At 60.5% G+C, this 23021-nt stretch overlaps 10 protein-coding genes across 10 annotated transcripts; 6 read left to right on the top strand and 4 right to left on the bottom strand.

The window, feature by feature from the left end:
* Positions 1 to 13: 13 nt before the first annotated feature.
* Positions 14 to 1734, bottom strand: COLE_02188 (uncharacterized protein; the record flags this gene model as incomplete). Its single annotated transcript, XM_018427355.2, has 3 exons — positions 14 to 1047; positions 1223 to 1355; positions 1474 to 1734. The coding sequence occupies 3 exons, from the start codon at positions 1732 to 1734 to the stop codon at positions 14 to 16; spliced, it is 1428 nt and encodes a 475-aa protein (XP_018279510.1).
* A 167-nt stretch (positions 1735 to 1901) lies between these two features.
* On the top strand, positions 1902 to 2261 carry COLE_02187 (mitochondrial 54S ribosomal protein bL34m; the record flags this gene model as incomplete). The annotated part of the gene is made up of 1 exon (XM_018422938.2): positions 1902 to 2261. The coding sequence occupies one exon, from the start codon at positions 1902 to 1904 to the stop codon at positions 2259 to 2261; it is 360 nt and encodes a 119-aa protein (XP_018279511.1).
* Positions 2262 to 2684: 423 nt separating this feature from the next.
* On the bottom strand, positions 2685 to 4685 carry COLE_02186 (uncharacterized protein; the record flags this gene model as incomplete). The annotated part of the gene is made up of 5 exons (XM_018422939.2): positions 2685 to 2912; positions 2949 to 3189; positions 3227 to 3652; positions 3689 to 4335; positions 4371 to 4685. 5 exons carry the CDS (start codon positions 4683 to 4685, stop codon positions 2685 to 2687), a joined length of 1857 nt encoding a protein of 618 aa, XP_018279512.1.
* A 402-nt stretch (positions 4686 to 5087) lies between these two features.
* On the top strand, positions 5088 to 7295 carry COLE_02185 (uncharacterized protein; the record flags this gene model as incomplete). Its single annotated transcript, XM_018425760.2, has 3 exons — positions 5088 to 5259; positions 5292 to 6281; positions 6316 to 7295. The coding sequence occupies 3 exons, from the start codon at positions 5088 to 5090 to the stop codon at positions 7293 to 7295; spliced, it is 2142 nt and encodes a 713-aa protein (XP_018279513.1).
* Positions 7296 to 7948: 653 nt separating this feature from the next.
* COLE_02184 (uncharacterized protein) lies at positions 7949 to 8656 on the top strand (the record flags this gene model as incomplete). The annotated part of the gene is made up of 1 exon (XM_018422940.2): positions 7949 to 8656. One exon carries the CDS (start codon positions 7949 to 7951, stop codon positions 8654 to 8656), a length of 708 nt encoding a protein of 235 aa, XP_018279514.1.
* A 216-nt stretch (positions 8657 to 8872) lies between these two features.
* COLE_02183 (uncharacterized protein) lies at positions 8873 to 10741 on the bottom strand (the record flags this gene model as incomplete). Its single annotated transcript, XM_018425992.1, has 1 exon — positions 8873 to 10741. The coding sequence occupies one exon, from the start codon at positions 10739 to 10741 to the stop codon at positions 8873 to 8875; it is 1869 nt and encodes a 622-aa protein (XP_018279515.1).
* Positions 10742 to 13019: 2278 nt separating this feature from the next.
* On the bottom strand, positions 13020 to 16091 carry COLE_02182 (uncharacterized protein; the record flags this gene model as incomplete). The annotated part of the gene is made up of 5 exons (XM_018427356.2): positions 13020 to 13252; positions 13295 to 13528; positions 13564 to 13871; positions 13907 to 15349; positions 15403 to 16091. 5 exons carry the CDS (start codon positions 16089 to 16091, stop codon positions 13020 to 13022), a joined length of 2907 nt encoding a protein of 968 aa, XP_018279517.1.
* A 1705-nt stretch (positions 16092 to 17796) lies between these two features.
* Positions 17797 to 18318, top strand: COLE_02181 (uncharacterized protein; the record flags this gene model as incomplete). The annotated part of the gene is made up of 4 exons (XM_018426613.1): positions 17797 to 17832; positions 17867 to 17903; positions 17960 to 18028; positions 18215 to 18318. The coding sequence occupies 4 exons, from the start codon at positions 17797 to 17799 to the stop codon at positions 18316 to 18318; spliced, it is 246 nt and encodes an 81-aa protein (XP_018279518.1).
* Positions 18319 to 18606: 288 nt separating this feature from the next.
* Positions 18607 to 18804, top strand: COLE_02180 (uncharacterized protein; the record flags this gene model as incomplete). Its single annotated transcript, XM_018422941.2, has 1 exon — positions 18607 to 18804. The coding sequence occupies one exon, from the start codon at positions 18607 to 18609 to the stop codon at positions 18802 to 18804; it is 198 nt and encodes a 65-aa protein (XP_018279519.1).
* Positions 18805 to 20074: 1270 nt separating this feature from the next.
* COLE_02179 (uncharacterized protein) lies at positions 20075 to 22273 on the top strand (the record flags this gene model as incomplete). Its single annotated transcript, XM_018422942.2, has 1 exon — positions 20075 to 22273. One exon carries the CDS (start codon positions 20075 to 20077, stop codon positions 22271 to 22273), a length of 2199 nt encoding a protein of 732 aa, XP_018279520.1.
* Between the last annotated feature and the right edge of the window lie 748 nt (positions 22274 to 23021).

The raw sequence follows: 23021 nt of genomic DNA, 5'->3' as shown, positions 1-23021 counted from the left end.
TCTCGCCTTCACTCTAGTACACCTTGGTGTTCGCGTCCAGGTCCTTCAGCACGTTTGTACTCCGCTTCGTGTCGAGGAACAACGAGCCGAGCTCATCGATGTCAGAAACGCCAACATCGGTGCGACCTGCAGTCTTGGCGAGGATGCTGGCGGGTGTGAGGAGCTGGAGAGCGTAGCGGAGTGAGCTCTTCTCGCCCTCGTCGGCCAAGCGGTCGAGCGCCTCAGGCGTCACAGCAATACCCTCAACGCGCGTGCGCGTGTCTACGACACTGCGCACCTCATCACGGCTGTAAGGCTCGGTCTTGACAATCATGCAGCGATCGAGGAGGTCAACGGGGATACCGTGAGGCGAGCGGATGCCAGCGCTAAAGCTACCATCGAACTCAGTGCCGCGAATCGTGCAGATGCCGCGGTTGCTCGCAAAGACGACGTATGGAGAGAGAGGCGACTCAAGCGCACGGTTGAGGTACGTGAAGCACTCCATGTCGAGCATGTGTACCTCATCGATGAAAAGCACGCCGGGGACAAGCTCGGCGACGCCCTGTTCGATGTACTTGTCGACAACCTTGTTGATCTCCCGACGCAACTTGTCCGTCACCTCCGTGCGACCACCCTTAACGAGCTGGCCCATTACACTCATGATGTCCTGCCCGCCTTGAGGACGCGCGTTCGCCATATCGAGGTCGTGAAGTGTCACATCCTGCACGAGCTCCTTGCGCTTGTGCACGTCGCCCTTTGGCAGAGGCACATACTCTTCCGCCTCGAGGTCGTACTCGGTGGCGTACGCATCCGAGCGGCCGACGCGCTTGACAGCTCCTGTGTTTGCCTCGATGTAGATGACGTCGCCGACCACCACGCGCTCCTTCTGAATCGCCTCGTATACGCTCGGGTCGAGGCGCAACTGCTTAGTACCCTTCACGGTCTTGAGGCCGACAATCACGTGCGAGATAGTTTTGCCGTAGCCGCTCAGAGGGTTTTCGGCCTCGGACGGGGTCAGCTCTGTGACCTCGCCCTCGTAGACCTCCTTGGTCTCCTTGATACGGAGGCCTGGGGTCAGCGCAGGTCTCAAACCCACACCAAATTAGTAAGGCAAGAGCTCAACCGCGCGCGGACGAAGAGCAGCGTTTCACTACGCTCATTGTACAGCAACGCTGCAGTACGCTTTGCTTGAGGAGGCCGCAGGCACCACGCATGCTTTCCTCCCACAACATTGATGACTTACCGATTGCTCGCCTGAAGCAGCTGCCCAGCACCTCAGTCTTCTTCACCTCGCCCGAAAACACCTCGGAGCCAACAACCGCACAGAAGGGGACCTTCGACCCGAGTTCTTGTGACAATGCCACGGCAAGGGCGGTCTGGAGTCAGCAATCCTAGTCGTACCCTCGCTTGTCGGCGCGCGACGACGTAGTCTTCTGCGGGAGTATGCCACCTCCCCTCCGAGGTATCCCGTGGATGCCTCATCCGCGCACTCACCTTGCCAGTCCCCGGTGGCCCGACAAGCAGCAGTGGCCGTCCCGAGTGCCGTCCTTGCCGCAGAAGCGCAAGATGCAGACCGAGTGCCTCGCGTGCGTTCCGCTGACCCACGAACCCCTGCGAGCTCTCCATCGCCGTTCCGTCATCCGCGAGACCCAATCCCTTAATGTGGGAGTGTGCCGCAATGCGGCTCTCGCGATTAGCCGCGGGGGGCGGGGGCTGGGTGATGATTGTGCCGGGCTGTGCGGAGGGTGCTGTCATGGCTGTGAGTGTGGTGTTGACCTCATCGATCACTGAGAGGTGACAATCGAACTTCGAGGTGGAGGTCGATTATTTTCGGCTTTTTCTTCCTTTCCTCCCGGACTCTCCGAGATGCAAAGTCCATCTCCGACCTCCGCCTCTACTTCGAACTCACAGCAACAGCGACCATGCCCCGCCTCCCCCGCGCCGCTCTCGCGCTCCGCGCCGCCACGCCCGCCGCGCCGCGCGCCCCCACACTTCTTCTCCGCCCCGCGACCGCGTCGCTCCGTGCTTCGCCGCGCCCCACCTCCCTCCTCGCCCGCCTGTCCCCCTCGGCACTCACGGCTGCACCCTCGCCCCTTGCGGCGCGCCTTTCTCCTGTGTTCGGCCAGATTCAGGCGCGCGGCGGCGCCATCGGCATGTCCTACCAGCCCTCGCAGCGCAAGCGCAAGCGCAAGCACGGTTTCCTTGCCCGTGCGCGCACTCGTCTCGGTCGCAAGATGCTCGCTCGGCGGAGGGCCAAGGGGCGCCGCTTCCTCTCGCATTAGGTTGATGGAAGTGAAGAGAGCACAGAAGGAGAAAGACGGGATATTGGGGGAAGACCTTACACGACATGTCGGCTCCAGGCGTCCCATCGCGGTGACAAGGTGCTCTGAGGAGCGCACATCGCGACTTACGACCGACAATAGACGACATACCAGCCAGACGGCCAACCACTCTGCATAGCATGCATCATATAGCGACTTCACCTGTGAAGACGCGTGACTAGTTTCTTAGTGGCGCCCATGGTGTGCTTTGGTTCACACGGGCTGCCTATCGCTCGGCGGACCTACTGTAGTCCACCCCTCATCTTCGTTTCTGGTACATGGGATCCATACTGCACAACTGGGATAGGCACGGCGAGGCATCTCCTGCCGCCAAATCCGTGAATGAGGGTCATATCTCATCTCGTACTTGCTGGGGCGAGAGCCTTAGCTGTGGTGTGCTCGCCGAGGGCTTCTACCAGGCGAGTCGAGGGTGAGGCGCGGAAGCCACTCGCTGGCACTGCGGTGCCGGCGCACTTCCTCCGGCGGCGGGCCGACGAGCTTGGAGATGATGTACGGGAGCTTGCCCGCATACGAGACGCGCATGATCTCGACGTAGCGTGCAAGCTCGAGGTGCAGCGTGGGATAATAAGTGGTTGATGCCCTGCGCATGGTCTGCGGCATTAGCTCTAATCAGACTCAGGTACGCACGATCAGGATGCGGTCCATGCCGCTCATCATCAGGTCCTGATGCAGTTGGTGTGCGTCTGCAGGATTCTCTTCAGCGAGGCTTGCCGCCAGTGAATTGATCAGCTTGAACTGGTTCGTGACGTAACCCATCGCCTCGAACTCGACGCCACCAGTCGCGCCGCCGGGGGCCACTGGCCGCTCGACGAGCTTCTCGTCCACCTCGCTCAGCTCCCACAGCGAGTTGTTTGCGTGACACATAATCCTGTGCGTAAGGCGTGAAAGAGCGAAGGGTGACTTACCAGAAGTAGTCGCGGGATATGTCGCTCAGCTCCTGAACCCAGGCTTTGAAGATGCGTGGACGATGAGCGACTTGCACAAAGTCGTGGTAATCTTTAGCCTTATTCTCCGCCTCAGGAAGAAGGAGCTGGCGCACAAAGTATGTCACGTTGAACGAAGTTGGAACTGGGGTTGCTGGGCGGCAGGTTGGCACAACAGGAGACGGCGGCTGCCTGTTATAAAGCTCAAACTGGAAAAGGAAGAGCTCGACAATGATCTGACGGCATGCGAGGTCACCAGGCTTCTTCTCCGAGAAGAGGAGTGCGGAGAGCGCAGGAAGTGGACGAGGATGGGCGGCCCGCAAGGCTTGCTTGCCGACCTCGGAGGTGCCGAGAGCCTTAACACAGCGCAGTAGCTCGTAAAGCATTTGATCATCGTGTTGCTCCTCGCTGAGGTCAGCAGACTCCTGTGACGTTCGAACTCACCGCCACTCCACATCAAGAAGATCTTGGAGACGGTCCAGGACACGAGCGTAGCCTCCTGCATCGAGGAATGCGGCAACCCAGCCGGTGGTCTCGTGGCGGAGAAGCATGCGCAGCTTCTTTGCCTTGTTGACATCCATGTTGATGTCGGTGCCCTTGAAGGCAGAGAGCCACTGAACATAGTCCCCAGGCTGCTCAGAGGGCCCGATGCTCTCACCCCGTCTCGAGGGGGACTGCGGCATGAAGATCGAACTGGGCCTCGACCGCGGGGTCGAGGGTCTACTGCCATATGGCGGGTTGGGAGATGGAAGATCAACACTGTACCCGCGCCCATGTTTGCCAGGCTGAGAGTTAAAGCCCCCAGCAACAATGACGAACTCCTCGCCCTGCACCTTGCAGGTGCTGCCCACTCCTCTGCGAGGACTGGGAGGTGGCGGCTGCTTGAGGGCGGTTGAGGACTTTGCCTTGCGTAGCTTGGCCGTCGAGGCCTTGTTTTTGGGCTGCTTCTTTCCGTTGGTGGGGGGAGGGAGACCCAAGGTGGCGAGCAGAGCAGGGTTGGACGTCATGCTCGAGGACAGGATCGATGCCTTGACACTCTTGTTGACCGTCGCGAACTTGATGCGCACCGAACTCGGCACCTCCAGTTGGTCCTGGCGTAAGCACGCATCGAGTAGTGGCTATTCACAAGGAGGTCCTCAAACTGAGTGTCTACGTCGACGTTGTCGGCACCCATGCTCTCCTGCAGCGGCGGCTTGGATCTCTCTTCGTAGCTCCCTGCCGGCGAGCGGCCGGAGTTGCGCGAGCCGTCGCTGGAGTGGCTTGGGCGCGCCGACGCCACAGGCATAGAGGGGGGCGGCATGCTCGAAGCACCGCGCTGCGGGGTGGTGGGGTGTAGGAACGCCTGCTTGACGGCCGTGGCACCCGCAGTGACGGGCAGCCCGGCAGGAAGGATTGGGGGTGGGCCCATCGGAGCTCCTGGTCTCGGAGTCACCAGCGGCATGTCGAGTGGAAATGAAAGAGTAGCGATATTGAAGCGTGACGGTGAGGAACAAATGTCAGATGGATGGGAATGGGGTTTGTCGAGTCCTCTTGAGAGGTGGAAGATGGAAGCGGAGAGGAGTGAGCATCCAATGTTTTGGTGTTGTTGCCATGTCCAGGCTCAGGGGCGGAGTCAAAAGTCATTCGCGTCTTTGAAGCTCCGCCCTGAGAATTCTATCATGGCGGCCGGGCCTAATAAACCTTTCGTCTGAATTAGGGAGGGATTAGGAACACTCCAACACGTGGCGACTGCCACGGAATCAAAGCGCCGAAAAATCCGCCCTGCGTCTCCACCGCGGCTCAACAACGAGTTTGACGTTGTTGGGTGGCAATCCCGTGCATAGTCGACTCCTCCATCCTCATCATGGCGCTCAACCTCCCAAAGCCCGTACACTCGTACGCAGGAGAGGATGACCTCAAAAACCTCAACGGCAAGGCCGCCGTCGAGGACGTCGAAGATGAGGGCGAATACCGCCCGCCCCGCATGTCCGACAAGTACCTCAAGGGCATCATCTATCCACCACCCGAAATGAGGAGTGAGTTACCTCCTAGGCGCCGCTGACAGCAGAAATCATCGACAAGACGGCTATGGCCGTCGCCAAGACGTCGAAGCCGCAGGTGCTCGAGGATAAGATTCGTGAGACGCAGACTACCGACCCGCGTTTCGCGTTCTTGAACGACGAGGACCCGTATCACCAGTACTACCGCTGGAAGCTCGAGTATTCGCGTGAAGAGCTTGAAGACCAGGCCAAGGGGCTCTCTACAGCCAACGGGACGCCCTCGGGCTCGACACCGGCGCCTGCTGCGGCGAAGCCCGTCCATCCGGACCTGATCGGATATGAGCCGAAGCAGTGGGAGTTCATGGTTGATATGCCTGGCGTGACGGCACAGGACCTCGACATTCTTCGGTTGACGGCGCTCTTTCACGCGCGCCGCGGGCGCTCCTTCCTGTCGGCTCTTTCAGTGCGGGAGGGTCGCAACTACCAATTTGACTTCCTTCGTCCTACCCACTCGCTGTACGGTTACTACAACCGCATGGTTGAGTCGTACCAGAAGATCATGCAACCCGCGCCGGGTCAGATTGAGGAGATTATCCGCGTAGACGCCGACCCAGAAGCCAAGTGGAAGACGCTTGAGGAGGCGGGTAAGCGCGCACTGTGGGAGGAGGGCAAGCGCGCACGCGACGACGTCAAGGCCGCCGAGAAGCAGGAGGAGGAGGAGGCCATGGCAGTCATCGATTGGCAGGACTTTGTGACCGTTGAGACCATCGAGTTCACGCAGGCCGACATGGAGCTTGACCTCCCTCCGCCAGCAAGCAACGACAAGCTCAAGGAGATGAGCATGGCGGAGCGCCGCATGGCTGCGATGATCATGGAGGAGCCCGCGGCGCAGGGTGCGGCCGAGGGTGAGGAGATGGAGCTGGAGGAGGATGAGGAGGACGAGGAGGCGCGCATCGAGCGTGTCAAGGCCGAGCGCGAGCAGCAGCGGACGCGTGACGTCCAACGCGCGGCGCTGGAGAAGAAGGGTGTCAAAATCAAGAAGGACTATGTGCCAAAGGGTAAGCACCCCGAGTGACAACAGGCTTACTTCAGGCATCCAACGCGGTGGCCCAGTGGCCCGCTCCACATGCCCGTACTGTGGGCAGTCGATTCCTGAGAACGAGTTGTCGGAACATATCCGCATTGAGCTTCTCGACCCCCGATGGAAGGACCAGAAACGCGAGCTCGAGGCGCGGCGGCAGCAGCAACAGCAACTGCAGGTGGGCGCGGACATTTCAACGTCGCTGCGCAACCTTGCGGCAGCGCGAACCGACTTGTTCGGTGATGAGGAGGATGAGGAGACACGCAAGCTGCGTGAGGAAGAGGCGGCGCGCAAGCGCAAGGAGCGCGAGAAGATTGTCTGGGACGGCCACACCGCATCGGCATCACGCGTGCAGGACACGTTCAAGGAGCGCTTCAGTGCCGAGGACCGGCGGCAGAAGGCACAGGAGGCAGCAGGAGTCGCTGACGGGCCCGTCAACACTGTTGGACCGCAAGTGGGTCCCGGGATCAAGGGTGGCAAGGCCTCTGCACCATTGTTGCCCAAGGCGCCAGCTACGGGCACGAGTGTGACGGGCGCTGCGCAGACGTACGCCACTGGGCCAGCCATGAACCCAGCGCGCGCTGCGATGATCTCAGGCGTTGGCGCCACCCGCCCCGCGCCGGATGCAGGCCTGCCTCCTCGCCCATTCAAGCGCGCTCGAGTTGAGAAGCTCCCAGGTGGTCAGCTGTACAGCGAGATCGACTGGATGAGCTTGCACCCCGCCCCGATTACGGTCGCGGTCCAGCTCCCCGCGATGGGTGATAAACCTGAGTGGCGGCTGGACGGGAGCGTTCTCGGTGTGCCCGGAGTGCCAGTGAACACCACCTTTGGAACGCTGCGCGAGCACATTAAGCGCACACTCGATGCCGACTTGCCGGTATCACGCCTGCAGCTGACATATGGCGGTCGGGTCATGAATAATTCGGCATCGCTGGCGAGCGTCAATTTGGGTGAGGGGGATGTTGTCGTCATGGCCGTTAAGAAGAAGTAGCTGCGCGGGGCCGGAGAAGGGTGAGGAGTCGTAGCATGGCTTGTACGGCATGTATCATTACGAACACTGGGCGCAGCTGAGGCGAGTTATATGTGTTCCAAAAGGAACTGTGGGGCAATTGTTTGCAACGGCGTCGCAGACTACTAACAAGATACCCCGTCTGAGAGGTCCGGCGTAGAGGTCACGTCGGCGCCACGACGCCATCGCTCAACGGATCCGATAACGTTAAAGTCAGCTGCCCTACACTCACTGCGCATCTTTGTCCAGTTATCTTTGCGTCTGCCTGAGCGGCCGGAGAGCCTGGAACAATTTCAACGGGTACGACACGCTCGGAGAGGTTAGATCACCTGAGGGCGGTGCTAGGCATGCTACATCCGGGTGGGCGGCGGAGGAATGCGGCCGCCGATCCCCTCCACCTCATCTCACTCCGCAGTCGTGGCACCCGCACCACCTTCCACGCAAACCGCAGTTCCAGCTCGTCACTGCCATCACTACTTAGCTGCGCGCCACGTCTTGCATCCTCTTTCTCGCCTCCCCAGCCCCGGCTGCTTCTGCACTGCTTGTCCACTCACAGGCTCCTCGCCGGTCCCGCAAGACTAAGTCCTGGCACCGCCGCCACCCAACGCTTCGCCAGCACCGCCCGCCAATCCACCATGGTCGCACTCGAGGACGACGTCCCCACCTGCTCGCTCTGGCCATTCCGGCGTCGCAGGCGTCTCGAGCAGACTGGCTGGGCGCGGCTCTCAGACAGCGACGAGAAAGTGGCCACCGCCACGCCGTCTCCACCAAGCTACTCTGACCTTCCTCCGCCCCACCCACCCCGCCCCGACGCATACGCGTCCCTTGCCCCCCTCCCCCTCCAGGCGGGACACACGGGGCGCTCGCACGCCTCCTCCGTCTCCAACACCTCGCTCCGCACCGCGTCGACAGGCGAGTATATGTCGCTGGACGCGGACCCGTTCGACGACCCCGAGAGCCCCGCCCGCGTAGCGTACCTCAGTTCGCGTCTCCAGAGCCTGCAGCACTACACGTCGAGCCGACCCATTGAGCCGCCCGCGCCCGCTGAGCAGCCACTCTCGCTGCTCGACATCCAGGACCCGAAGACGCGCGCACCCGTCCGCGTCGCTGCCACGCTGGGCGAGCGCAAACTCTCGGCCATGGCGCGGGACGAGCGCCGCCTCGTGCGAGCGCGCGCAGAAGCCGATGCATGGCGCCACGAAGCGAATCTCGTGTATCACCAGTTGTGTGCGGCGCGCATTCTCGCCCTCGAGCGCATGTACGAGCGCAATGCGTGGCGCGAGCGCTGCGAGGCCGTCGAGGAAGAGAGGCAAGAGGAGCGACGGAGGCAACAGAGGAGGTAGCTGACACGCGGAAGGAGCATGCCTGCTGAGCGGCAAAGTGAAAGATAGATCTCTCGGAGTCCATCTCTCGAGCTGGACTCCGCAATCTTTATTGTATTTCCTGTAAATAGTAAGCTAGAGCGCTGGACGCTAATGAATGTCACGTCAGAAGTTTACTCAAGCACAGGCTCACCGGACACAGTACAGTCAACATTGCATCACTACTACGTACATATTCTACGCTGTCCCGCTCCGCATAGCCTCGCGACTGGCCCCCCGGGGCGGGGTGAGCATCTCGCGCGCCCGCTCCCGTCCACTTTCGCTTGCAGGCCAGCCAACGGCTCTCGGGCGTGCATCGTGCTCGTGTTCCGGCACGCCGTTCGAGTGGTCGTGTGGCGCGGGGAAGCGGTGTGCGCCGGCATAGCTTGAGGTTCGGCTCTGGCGTCCCCAGCTACTCATGGGAGACACGGGGCCAGGCAGCCCCGGCGGGGGGAGAACGCCGGCGGGCGCCGCGCCCACGACGGCCATGGCGTCCGCGGCCGCCTCGGCAGCCCCGCTCGGCGCCCACTCGCGACTATGCTGCCTGCTGTGGCGCGAAGACGGCGCCCTATGCGCCGACGGGTGGCGCGGCTCGCCCTCGCGCCGCGTCAGCCCCGCCCAGTCGGACAGGCGCGCGGCCTCGCGCATCTCGATGTGCCGCTCGCGCGCGCGGCGTTCGCGCACGCGCCGGTCCAGCTCTCTCCGCTCGGCGGTTTCGCGTGCCTCGGCCCGACGCTCCGCTTCGCGCGCCGCGTGCTCGCGCCGCTCACGCTCAATGCTCGCGAGGTGCCACTCGCGCACCCGCTCCCGCCCTTTCTCGCGCTCGCGCTCCACCTCGCGCGTCCGCCGCTGCGCGTCGGATAGCGGCGCCGCTGCGGCCGGCAGAGTCTTGACGACGCACGGGGGCACTTGGACGCCGACGGCGAGCGCGACGCCGCGCCACCCGTCGCGCTCGCGGCCCCGCTCGAGCGCCTCCAGGCGCCAGTAGCACAGCTGGTCGTACAGAAGCAGCGCTTCGTGCCGCCACGCATCGCGTTCAGCCAGGAGCTGGACGGGGCTGGCGTTTGGCACGTCCTTGATGGTGACGGTGGGAGCTGGCTCGGGGGCGGAGGACTCGGGCGGAGTCTTGACGCTTTGGCTGTCGGACGAGAGGCCGAAGAGGTCGAAGTCGAGGTCCAGCGAGACGAGGCTCATGGTTGGTGACGGGAGCGAGTGCGATTTCTTCGGCTTGCTGGGAGAGATCGAGCTGCTCCGCTCCGGGAGGTGGGTGATTATTGTCGCCTCGGGCTTTGCTTTGGGGACGGGAAGGGAAGGGGCAGTCTCGGCCTCAAGCTTCGTTGGGACGGGCTTGACCTCAGCGCCCTCCTTGTCCCGTGTAAGGACCTCTTTGAGATTTTGCAGGCTCCAGCGGCGATTGCGTTTGAGCGGAGCTGGCGGCGCGGTTGCGTTCGCCCGGGCAGGCGTCATCTCGGAGGTGCTGCGCGTGTGGGTTGGAACGGAGGGAGGCTCATCCGGCACGATGCCAGGTACCGCGTCGCTCTTGATCACGCTCCAGCGTTTGAAGGCGCTGGGAGGACCGCGCTCCGCCTGCTTCTCCTTCTCGGGCTTGGGTGCCTCTTCCGCAGCGGACTTGAGGCTGAGCATGCTCCACCGCCGCCTATCCTTGAGCGTCTTGCCGGGTTTCACCGGCTCGTCCTCGCTCCGTTCACATTTCTCGTCCTTCTCGGCTTTCTGAGTCCCAGGCTCGTCTTTTACCGCCACGGGCACAGCCGCCGCCGGCGCGACATCGCGCATTACCTCCTCGACGCGCGCACGCACCCTCGCCCGCGGGTCGCGCCCGAACGGCAGGCTCGAGGGAACGGGCATCTCGGTGGGACCCCATGGTTTCTGGTCGTATGCCCAGCCGTCGATCTGCGCAAGGCGTTCGGCGAGATAAGCCTCACGGGCGGCGCTGGCCTGCGTCTCGACGATGTCGATGCGGACGGCGGGCTTCTTGGGCTTGTGCGGAGCTGGGACGAAGGAGGGGATGGCGGCGCGCAGCCGCGGGGGGGGTGGGACGTGGGCCATGGTAGAATGAGTAGGACAGAGATCAGATGTCAGTCTGAGATTAAAAGGGGACCTCTCAGATCCTCAATCGCTAGTAAATATCGACCAGCCTCGTTAAGGCTAGTCTGGCCGCGAAGTGCCTGGCAGACTGCCAGATGAGGTATCGTGCTATCTGCCAGATCCGCCAAGGTTTGGGGGTTGCTCGCGGCCTCGCAGACCACGACCTGGACGGTGCTCCGTTCCTGTCCTGGTGTCCTGGCGTTACGGCTTGTCAGAGGTCATTCTGCCCGTCGGTTTCCGGGAGTAGCTGAGGCTGGACGTTCTGATGCAGGGCGAGGAGAAGGCATGTTACGAGAGACAATATGGCAAAGACAGGAAACGACAGGGGTAACGCCGACGTCATGGATGCTGTGCTAGCCATCTCACTGCTGGCTGCTGCAAGGGCATGCAAGCGGCAGCTGGGCTTGGCGGTCGGCCGTGTCAGATTGTGCGGCCGCGGGACTGTGTGAAGGGATTGAGCTCATCTGTCGAGTGTGAGTGGCCTCCTGTGGAAAGATCAGAAGCGAGTTGCGTGGCAAATCTGCCGTCGCGTGCCACTTTGGCTTTCGCTTTGACTTTGACTCTGACTCAGTCGCGCTGGCCTTGGTGCCTTCACACGTGAATATTTTGACAGGGCGACAGTGCGTACGCGATGATATCGAAGCATACTGAGAGATGACATGTAGGTTGGGGATGTGGCAGACGCGTTTGTGATCAGAGAGGGTGTCCTACTTGGTACGGGAAGCCCAGTGACAAATGGCAACAACGTTCGGATGACCGAATACTTCATCGCCACGTCGCCAGAGTCATACAGAACCCATCTCCATGTCAGAGCGTTCAACGACATCATCCTGACCTCCGCCCCCTGCTGCGGTGAATACTGAGCGCGCCCAGAGGGCGAGACAACAAAAGAAGAAACTTCCTCCTAGCCGACTCGAACGACTGACCTCGACATGTTTCCTACGTGATCATTTCGTAATACTAGTGTCGCGCTCTACCAACTGAGCTAAGGAGGACGGTGTTGCACTGTATAAAATACGTGTATAAACCCAGCCTGAGTCACGAATCTTTCAAGCGAAAGTGGGGCAGCGGCTCGACGGGGAAGTGGAGGTGGAGGCGGGCAGGAAGTGGGCAAGAGTCGGCTCTTCACCGGAAGTCTCGTGAGCCGTCGTCCCGCACTAGATAAGGCCGCGGCCGCATCTCCCAGGTCCACCCCAACCATGTCGCAGCGCATCGCACACCACGCTGCCCAGCTCAGCATGTCCAAGTCACCCATCACCTGCCACAGTGAGTCGTGGTTTGGCGCACTCCTGCTCGAGCGTGAAGTCTCTGTCGCCATCACACTTGGGGTGCTCAATGCGATCTGCTTCTCCGCTCTCCTCTCCTCTCCGCTCGGCCTCACCTCGCTCTCTTCGCTCCTCCCTTTCGCACTCACTTCTTACTCCTTCTTCGTCCTACCGCACGATGTCTTCACTCCTATCTCCCCCTTCAATCCCCTCCGCTTGAGCCTCCCCGGCCTCCACTCGAAACCATACTTACACCAGTCCTCGACTCGTCCGTCGGCAAGCCCGCGCAGGGCGTCAAGGTCGAGCTGAGCCAGATCAACGGCACACAGGCGCAGGTACTTGCTACTGGGTGAGTGTGATGGGTCCGGTGTGGACGGAGCGTCCGCCGTGGTCGGCGCTAGTGCTTAAAGTCGATGGCTCAACTCCGACCGCATCGGGGTTCTGGTGTCTCAACCTCCACCTTCCTTCCCCGCCTCCACCCCCGCGTTTCCTTGTCGTCCGTGACCTCTTCGCTGACTCACAGATCCACGGACAGCGACGGCCGCGTCACCACCCTCCTCAACCCCACAACGCAGCTCCAGGCCGGCGTGTACAAGATGCGCTTTGAGGTCGGCGACTACTTTCAGTCTCAGAACGTGCAGGCCTTCTACCCCTATGTTGAGATCACATTCAACCTTGCAAACCCCGGGCAGCACTACCACATCCCCCTCCTCCTTGCGCCCTTCTCGTACAGCACCTACCGCGGAAGTTGAACCGCACATAATTCATAAACTCTAATGCCACGCCCGATGACAGGAAACATGGTAGGGGTTCTCTACTACAGGGGCAATACAATCTCTATGATACGAGCCGAAAATGTCCATTGAGCTGCTAGAACACTGCAATCGAATTGTCGTCGCTATTCGTGTGGCAGGGACAGAGAGGCGGCGGGTGCAAGTGACGCGTGTTGGAGAGGCGCACCCGCCGCGTCATCGCTATCCCTCTGCTTTGAGCACGTCCATGGGCTCGCGCTCATCTGCACTAACGTCGCCACTGACGCCGCCACTGCGTCGGCCTCCACGTGAAGATCCGCCCGCGGACGCGCCACCCTTATCCTTCATCTGCTGCAGTCGGTACGCTTTGTATTGCGATTCCGACATGGCAGAACCGTCCGGGTTTGTCGGGAGCGGGTGTGATATTGCACACTCCTGGCCTTGCTCAGATTTATCTACTGTCAGCGCAAGATGTCTCGCTTTCGACTTGGACTCACGGTGGCGGGTGAGAGCGTCGAGACGCGCAAACTTTTTCCCACACCCCTCGCACTCGAAAGGTCTGAGGCCTTCGTGTAGCAGCATGTGACGCTTGCAGTCATGCTGGCGGGCGAAGCCGACCGTCGCTTTTGGACAGCCATCGTACAAGCACTTGTAGGGTCGCTCGTCGTTGTGGCTACGCAAGTGGCCCTTGAGGTTGAAGTGGCGTGTAAAAGTCGACCCGCATCCCGGAACTGGTGTCAGTCAATCGCGCGGCAGATTCGCTCACTTGGACACTTGAAGATACCGTCCTGAGTGCGACGGTTCTGACTCGCCACCTCCGTGGCCAGACTCGTCACCCTCATCCTGGGAACGCTGCCTGCGGCAGCGAAAAGCTCGGACGGCACGCCATCGGGCATTTCCATGTGTGAGTGGTGGGAATAAGACGAGCCCTGTGACGAGATCGAGAGAGCAGGCGACGGCGACCGCACACTTGAGGCCGACGAATGACGTGAATGAGACATCGACCGGCCGCGGTTCATTGGAGGAAGAAGTGTTCCATCGTTGGGATTAGTCATCGCCTGCATGAAGGCAGCGCTTCTGTAAGCTTCAGTCTTTAAACATCAACTCACGTCGACGCCCCAGGCTGTCCAATGCCCCAGCCGCCCCGAGAGAAGTCCTCGCTTCGCACTTGACGATGGTGACCCATGTTGAAAGATCCGCCACGAATGCGGCCAGGAGGCGTGTTGACTCCAGGCATTGAAAACTCAACACCGTAACCAGGGGTGCCTGCGCCAGCCGCGGGGTGAGTGCCGTCGCCGAAAGACCGTCTGCGGATGCCGCCACTAGGAGCCTGAAGCGTCGAGCTTTGCGTGTGAACCGGCAAGGACGCGTAGAACGCCGCCGACGTGGGTGAGATCTCGTTGGGGTCGTACCGGAAAACTCCACCGCCGCTCATGTCGATGGTGTTGATTTGCTGAAGGCGGGCTCTCTGCTCAGCCTCTAAACTGCGCAACTGGTTTTGGAGATTGGCCGCTTCGTTTCCCGACAGATCGCGCGGATTCAACGTGGTGATGCCGGTGCCGGCTCGCCACGCGTTAATGTCGCCCCACTGGTCGCTGGTGCCCATACCCTCCTGTTGCTGCGGCTGCTGTAGGTGGTGCTGGAAGAACTGGGCCATGGGACCGCCCATGAGTTGAGTTGTGGCCTGGCGATCAAATGCTCCCCCATCAGTCATGTATGACTCAGACTTGGAGCGCGAGCGCATCTGCCCCTGGACAGCGAGACCACCAAAGTCTACGCCGTTCCACTGAGGGTCATTGGCGAACACTGCGTTGTCCTGCTCCAACGCGTGCTGGCTCATGCTGGGAGAGGGCATACCGTTCGAGACGGCAGACTGCTGATGGTGCTGCTGCTGCTGCTGATTCTGGAGTTGGTGCTGCTGCTGATGCTGATGCTGCTGCTGCTGCTGCTGCTGCTGCTGCTGTTGCTGTTGGTGCTGCTGCTGGTGAGTGGCCACGCTCTGATGCTGCTGGTTCTGTTGGTTTTGCTGCTGCCAGTTGGCACTGGCGCGACGGAGAGCATTGTCAAAGATGCTGGCATGCTGCTTGAGTGGAGAGATCGGAGTGCTGGGCTGAATCGTAATCATTGGGCCGTCGACGTTAGGAGCAATGGGGCTTATACCAGCCATTCCGGTGAGGTGTTCGAGCTGCGGGTTGACAGGAGGAAGGAGGGAGGTGCCAAACTTGGAACCGCCCCCAGAGTGCTGAGTCGGGTTTGTCGCCGCCGAGATTGACGGGAAGGAAGGTGAAGGAGCGGAATTGGGAATGATGAGCGCAGGTGGCGACTGCGGCTTCGAGAAGGAAGGCGATCCAGAGGCGCTCGTGGTTTGGAGCACGGGTGGCGAGGGCGCAGCCATGCTGCCGGGGGTGGCAAATGGAGAAGGAGAACGAGCGGCGCTGGATGTCGAGTCATGCCTGACGTGTCCGAGGTTTTGATGGTCGGGGGGAAGGAACGGCGACGCAACACGAGATCCAGGAGCGGGTGTGCCCGCGTGGGATGAGGCGTTCGATATGCTGAACGAGTCAGCACAGCTTACACACTCCACTGTGTGCGCGTTCTCACTCACATGCGCTGGATCTCGTCAAGCTGCTGCTGCTCGTCATAGCCCAGGTGCTGGCTCCCTCCCCACGAGGCCCGGCGGCTGTCCGAATCGGGGTCGCCGCCATTCTGCTGGAGAAAGTCGCTTGTGCCCGCCCACTCGTTTGTCTGTGTCGTACCAGCCATGCCCTGTGGGTCTTGGTAAAAGCCCTGGTTCTGAAACGAGAAATCTGGCTGCTGCGGTGGCGACACCATCTCTGACGGCTGGGGCGACATCGCGTGACTGTGCGGGGTGAAGCTTAACGATCCACCATTGTCAAACTGGCTGTAATGCTGCTGCTGGTGATGGTGTTGCTGATGAACGAACGACTTGGAGGGCGTGTTGGAAGCAGACGCAATGAGTGTGCTGCTCGACGTGGGGTCAAACGGTACGCTGTCCTTGCGCTCGACGTCAGCTCGTGGATCTCCCAGACCGTAGTGAGGCCGGAGGCCTTCGTGGCTCGAGCGGTGATTGAGCGTATGCGCCGACTCGTCAACGCCGAGGGATGCTGGTTCGTCTCCGAGCTGCTGGGCGTATATTGCACCAAATTGATGCTCGGCTCCAGACGCGGACGCGAAGGCGTTGGCCGTGTACTGGTCGAACGAGTTTTGTTGAGAGGGCATGTTTACGTCCCCTTGAGAGGTGTAGAACTGGTCAAAGGAAGGCGGTGTTGTCATAGTCCATGTGCGCTACGCGAGTCAAGCGTGCTGGGTTACTCTGCTAGCTTTGGGAGACTTTGATGGACGGCAAGCAAGGACTGCTTGCTGATTCAGGTCAGCAACGGAGAATGACGAGGAGCATGGTGAGAACTAAGCGAGCATGATGAGTCAGGGGGATGCGGAGGTGCATACACGCGCGTGCGGAGGAGGACATTGTCGGCAGTCCGAGTGGAAGGGGTAGGGAGAGGGGGGGGGGGGGGGGGGGGGGAGAGAGAGGAGGGGAATGGGAGGGGGTTTAGTCTACTCACGAGGGTTGTGTGGACGTGTCGAGACGTCTGGAGAGAATCAAGCACCGGAGGTGATGATAGCGCGGCAAGAGGAGGGATAGGATGTCGGGGGAGGGTGAGGGGGAGAGGGAGGGGGAAACAAAGGCCAAGGAGAGTGGATAGTGGGCGGACTGGATGATATGTAATGGGTAATGGAGATGAGGAAGAAACGAGCACTACTACTCGTGACGCCTGAAGGCTTGAAGACGCGCGACAAGCAATGGGCGTCTTGGGAGGTTGAGAGAAGAAGGGGGAGAGTCGGCAAGGTGCGTGTCTCGGACGCGGAGTCGAGGCAAGGGTGAATGCCGAGAGTGACCGAAGGGCCGAGGGGTGAGTCTGAGGGCTGAGGGCTGAGGGCTGAGGGAGAGTGGGGGTGTGTGAGAGTGGTGTTGAGGAGGAGATGAAAGATGGCGTCGGGAGGTGTAGAGGCGTGGTGGAGGAGGGAGTGGACGTGTGGATGGCCTGGATAGATGGTGTAATGGGTAAAGAGTAATGAGTAAAGTGGATGGATGGATGGAGGGGATGGAGGGGAGAAGGGGCCTGGGGGGGGGGAACGGCGGCAGGTGATCTGACGGACTGGACGCCTGGAGGGAGCTGGAGGGAGGGACGTGCGGTGCTGCTGGGTGGGCCGTGGGCGCGGTGGGAGGGAAGGTTGGTGACGGGTGACGGCAACTCGGTGCATGCATGCCTCCCCTAATGCCTACAAGTCCAGAGGGAGCTGGGTGGCGGATGCCTGACCTCCACTCTTCCTCTCTTCATCTCTCATTCGCCATCTTTCTCATGCTCAATCTCATGCTCTACCAGCGTCCCAACCGACCATGGGCAACTCGAGCATTAAACCACAACGTTGCCCGCTGACCGATTGACTGCCACAGTCCCTCCCGTTGAGTTGAGGCATGTGGCGATGGCCTGATCCGTGTCTCAGCGCACTATGCAATTGCATGCCGCCCATCTCCTATTTCGGTCTCAAGCTTACTTGTTACCCTCACCCTTGTCCATTCTCTTTTCGAGCTACTCCGTTCCTACCCAGCGATCAACCTACAGTTACTCTGGAGGGTTGCGGCATGCATGCCCCGACTATACCGATTAATCGTCTCCGAGGCTCAGCTCCAGAGGCCTCGGAGGGCGCGGAGGAAATAGCTCGGCTCCCGTGCCCCCGGCGCCAATCAGGGTGACACCTCTCTTCTCGGAGCCCTTGCTCGGCTGCTCGCGCGCCTGGGCCACGTGCCGACCCTGAATTCCTCAATTCCAGACCATCTGTCCGGCATTCTCGGGAATTTAAGATGGTGGCACTCTCTCGGAGTGGAGGTTCTCCATGTTGGTGATCTCTTGGCCGCTCAATCGCGCCCAGCTCCGAGCTCACTTGTCTCAGCCATTAGCCATCTCAAGCTTCAATCATGAACACCCCCCGATCAGTGGCTTACGGCTGGGGCGTGCGTTGCGAATCTTGACTGTGCTGATGGATAGGCTCTCATCGTCGCGACAGGCATCGGGTATTGGTATGGTAAGGCGAACCTTCCCCCTCCTCCCTCTTCCACTAGCTGCAGTCACTAACAGTAGCCAAGGGCGTGAATGAGCGGCGGTGGAACGACCAACGCGCGCGCGGACTTCGTGCCAATCCAACAGATTGTACGTTTTACTAACTCCTTCTCTGTGGTCAAGGGAGGAAGCCGCCGGCAGACGGCTTTGAGATGTACACCGTGTGACCAGTGGCACTGGTGCCCTTCTCGAGACCTCGGTGCGCGGGGCCCTGCCGAGCAGGCCGAGCATCGCCGCTGATCACTTTGCGCCACGCTTCGTAGCTGACTAGAATAGGGAAGGAGAAGGTTGCTGCCGAGGAGGCCGCCGCTGCGAACCCCGACGCTCCGGCAGAGGCAGGGGAAGCGGAGAAGAAGGGGAGAGGGAGGATCGTGTTGTAGCAGTAGCATTTAAAAGCACAATGTAACGACGAGGCGCATCCCTCTGTTTCCCCGCCTGCGGACCGAACCTCGGACTAGCTAAGGGGTGATGATGGCTGTGGCATGCATGACAGACGATACATCCGAGTTCCTAGAGTAGAGTCCAGAGCGAAGAGCGCAGCGGTCCTTGGCGGCGGAGGGTCAGGGTGCCAACCTTCATTATCACGGCCTCACCTCCACTTCGGCCACTTCCCTCTGCCGCGCCGACCGTTTCTCTTTGACATCCATCTCCGCGTCCCAGCCTCGACCATGCCGCCCCAGCCCCGCAAAGGCCCCAACATCCTCCTCATGCTCGGCCTCTTTGGCCTTTCCTCCGTAACCTTCCTCATCATGTCCGAACGCCGGCACCGGGATCCTCGAGTCTCGCGCAAAGAGTTCCCTGGCCCTCTTCTCGGCGACGGCGGCGTCAAGATCGACATCGAGCCGGGAAAGAAGGGTGTGTGGTAGTGCGCACCTGCGAGAGCGCGACGGCGCCGGCAGTGTCAACTTCGGTCTAGACGCGAGACGAGCTGGCGGCAGAGCTTCGTCCTCCCTCGGCGTCCACGTTCGCCCACATCCGCCTTCCAGTAAGCGTAGAACAGACATCAGTATGATCCTCCCACGAATCAGGATGTGCTGACATCAGTGTACACTATCAATGCATATCCTAGCCGTTTTTCCCGACGACTCTCGCGGTGTTACCCGCGGAGGAGCCACTACCCCTTCCGAGTTATGCCGCCTCTCTGACACCTCCCCACTCACGTCCGTCGCGGTAACATGTAGCCAGGCTGTAGCGCTCTCTGTCGAGGCCTTCGCCGCCAGGGCTGAGTGCATGCTTGTGGGTTTTTCTTCTCCATTGAAGAGGCTGACCTCTCGCCTGGCCCCACCCCTCTGCTGCATCCTAGCGATACCACGTGGACAGGCCAATGCACTCGCGGCTGACTTCTTTTTGCCTGACCCACTCCCACCCTTGACCCGATTGTTGACAATCGTCATGATCCGTGATGTCGCAAAGAACAATACACTCACTAGCTGTGCAGCCAACAGCCTTGGGTACTGTAAGGCGACACAGTGGGGGGCCAATCGCCCACTGCAGCCTGCGCATGGCGTCAGGGACGGATGCGGCGGTGTCGCTTGAAGAATGAAGCTGCAATCAATTAAATCAATGAATACACCCCAGCAGAGGAAAGGTACGATTCGAGTTCTATTGAATTGCGCTTTACACGCTAAGGAGGTGTTGCCTAACAGCATGCCTCCATTGTTGGTGATTTCGGACAAACACGAAAGGCATCGCCGTGACTTTACGTTGACAATACAGTAACTGTTGTCACACTGAATGTTACAGGTCTCTAGTATACGTCAGCTAGCCGCCCATGTGTACACCTTACCACTTCCTCGCCACCCATTCACGGACCAAAAGTCTGCGTCACGTGCATGACTCAACGCTCACCGCCTCTAACACCCGCAACACAGTGTCAGTAACTTTTCATCTTCACTCTCATCTCCTTCCAACATCCTCATCCTCATCGCATGCTCATTCCAATCGACTTTTGCACGTCTTGCTAGATTGTTTGCACCATTCCACCACTCTTCTACTCTCCCCACCAACTTGTCTCATCTTCGTACTCTGCCTCCTCTCTCTCTCTCCCTCCCCCTCCCCCCCCGCCCCCCCCCCTTCCATCCCACTTCCCCCCTTTTTCCACACCTTCCCTCCGCCCCCGCCACCCAACGGCCCACGATGTGCTTCGTTCACTTTATCAACACGTCGGGACCCCCCGACGAGTACTCTGAAGTGATGGGCAATGGCGCCGTCTCATATCTCCACAAGCCCCGCGCCCATGGACAGCCCGATGGCCATCGCCGTACACACATGATCCTCTTCCACATGACAAACGAGCCCACGTTCACAGTCACCCGCGCCGACATGCTCGAGGCGCATGACTCCCTCCAAATCATCAGGGACATGCTCCAGCCGTCTATCGACACCATCGGGAAGGCTATCACGGCTGCCACGACCGACAGCAGCACCCCCGCGGTACTCCTCGACCACCATCTCCTACTCGCGAGCACTATTGATGTCGCCTCCGAACGCCTCAAGGTTCTGCGTCACGGTCTCTCGTTCCTAGACGATTGCGAAATGATGGGTATCGTTCCTACACAGTTTGTCGATCGCCCTTCACAGCAGACAGTATTGTCTCGCGAATGCCCGCCGCGCGACACCACGCGCATCGCCCTTTGGCGCCGCGCTTTCGACATCGTGCATGCCATGACCCGCCCTGTCGCCGATCGCGGGCTCGCCAAGAGCGCGACTGCATTGGTGGCCCAGACGCACGGGTTATGCGCAATGTTCTCGTCTCCCATCGCGCGTAGCAAAGCGATTAGGCGTCCTGCGCGCAACCCACCTGCGACGAGAGGTAAAGAGAGGAGCGACAGCTCCTGTAGCGAGCAGAAGCGGCCCGATCTCAACTGGGGTGAAGAGCACCAGAGGACGGTCGACTTCGGGACTGCCGCCACCAAAGCCAGTCGATTTGTCGAGCAGCAGAGCTCCTCAGTGGTGGGCCACTCGGCTTCTGCCGCCAGCAACTTCGAGGCTCAGCATCTCGGCATCGCAAACAATGGCATCATCACGGACGCTTCGTGTGCCACACCTGTGGATGCGCAGGCGACCCTGGCTCCTGTCGCACAGGTCCTCCCTACATATGCCACTAAGGCCGCCCACGATGGGCGCAACAAGCGCCGGCACTCCTCTACCCAGCCGACCGAGCCTCACAAGCTTCCCCACGCCTCCAACTCCGTCCATATTCCGTCGGCCAGCAACTCCCTCCCTCCTTCGGAGGTGGGGCACAGTTCTCCTGCGAGCTCTTCGCACAGACACCGACGTCACCCCAGCGCTGCTTCCTCGGCGCATTTCTCTGACTCCACTGAGTCGCATGCATCAACGAGCACCATCAAAGCTAGCGCTTTCGAGCGGAACCGCGCTGAACGCGCTCCGCTAGCTTCCAGGGCCTCCGTGGTTTCAGAGGCGAGCTCCAACTCAAACTTTACCCAAGATGAGCGCAACCCCACGGTGGTCACGGGGACTCCCCACACTAATTCGCGCAACTCCAGCACCTGTGGGGCCAGTGATGGTTCCCGAGACTCTGAGGAGTATTACACGGCCTCAGCTCCTGGAAGCAGCTGCTCAGAGACCGGCCCTGCCTCAGGAAAACACGCAGTCCCATCGAGCGTTTCCACCCGCACTCAACGTTCTGAGGGATCCAGACACACCCACTACACGGTTTTCCCTCAGCCTACGACCGTTCTTCGGGGCACCACGGCTGCCAGCACCAGCCGCGCAGCACACGACCGGATGCTACCTCGCTCTGCTGTGGCAGTGCGCACTACACTGGACGGAGTTCGCCACACAGTCGAAGTCGAGGTCTCCAACATGGACACCGAGCCTCTCCGCCCTGCTCCTCGCCGCAACATCCGTCGCGGTCTCAAGGACGACCTTCCTTTGGGCAGCTCCCGTACACACGTTTTCACCAGCAGAGACGCCGCCCGCAAACCGGACAAGAACTTGAACGAAGGCGCAACCTCTCGTACTCGCTTCTCCCTCAGTGTCGAGACTGTCGACATGGACTCTAAGCAGCAGCTTGCTGGTGTCCACGTGACTGTCGACAACCACCTCCAGCGCAGCGACACTGTCCGCGCCGTGATCTCCAGCCATTACCCCCCGATCTCGAGTCGCAGCCCCAAGACTCCTATTGCAGCACCGGTCAAGACCAACTGCAGCCCATCCACCAAGCATGTGCCTCGCACCAGCGTTTCGGTTTGTACTGGGCACACCGGGCTCGACGCAGCCTCAAGCAGTTTTGACTCTCAGCTCGCTTGCTCCTTCGAGTCTGTCAGTTCGATGACGGCAGTCGTTGGAATGTGTGATGACGTGCGTCGGTAGCAACTTGATCCACGACGAGCGATCATATTTTGTAGTCTTGTATGCATCTTTCATGGTAGTGACGTCCAATGCATCAAACGGTGCGGCAAGTATCGGAGCTCTCTCAAATATCTCCCAGTACAGCTCAAGACTCTAGAAGAGCTTCCCCTTTCCCGGTCACGTGTATGGTTAGCCGCGGCTGTTTTCAATGGGACCACTGTGAATTGACTCAGTTGAATGTTTGGTGCCGCGTGTTTGTTCCATGCAACCACAACATATATATGAACCAGCGCTGATGCAAAACTCACTCTTACATTCTAACTCACTTTCATCCTACCTCTCACAACAGCAACCGCCATGATCACGGCTTCCACCTTTATCAAGGCCAAGCAGCCCCATCTTGGGGGGTTCAGAGGCAGCGGGGCCAGGACAGTGGTCACCGAAGCTGTCACTTACATTATCACTGCGCCAGGTACCCTCCTCGCCCCGCGCACTTTCATTACAGAGGTTCATTGCGGGGGAACGCACAGTCGCCAAGAGTTCATTGAGAGGTACACTGCGGCGTCCAGTCTTCTGGCTGAGCTCGAGGACAAGTTTGTAGAGTACGTCTCTTACAAAGGCTCTCCGTGGTATTCATCATTCTGGGAGTCCGTCGCGCCCAGGCACATTGGTCGGGGCCACGAGGCTCTCAACAAATTTGAGGCCGCGTTGACTGCCCTGGCACAGCTCGAAGCAGACGGCGTAATGCCATCGCGGTGGGCGACAGGTT

Source organism: Cutaneotrichosporon oleaginosum (assembly GCF_008065305.1).
Source record: "Cutaneotrichosporon oleaginosum strain ATCC 20508 chromosome Unknown ATCC20508_contig02, whole genome shotgun sequence".
Taxonomy (NCBI): Eukaryota; Fungi; Basidiomycota; class Tremellomycetes; order Trichosporonales; family Trichosporonaceae; genus Cutaneotrichosporon; species Cutaneotrichosporon oleaginosum.
The sequence above is the reverse complement of the archived record's forward strand: the minus strand, read 5'-3'. Positions and strand labels throughout refer to the sequence as shown.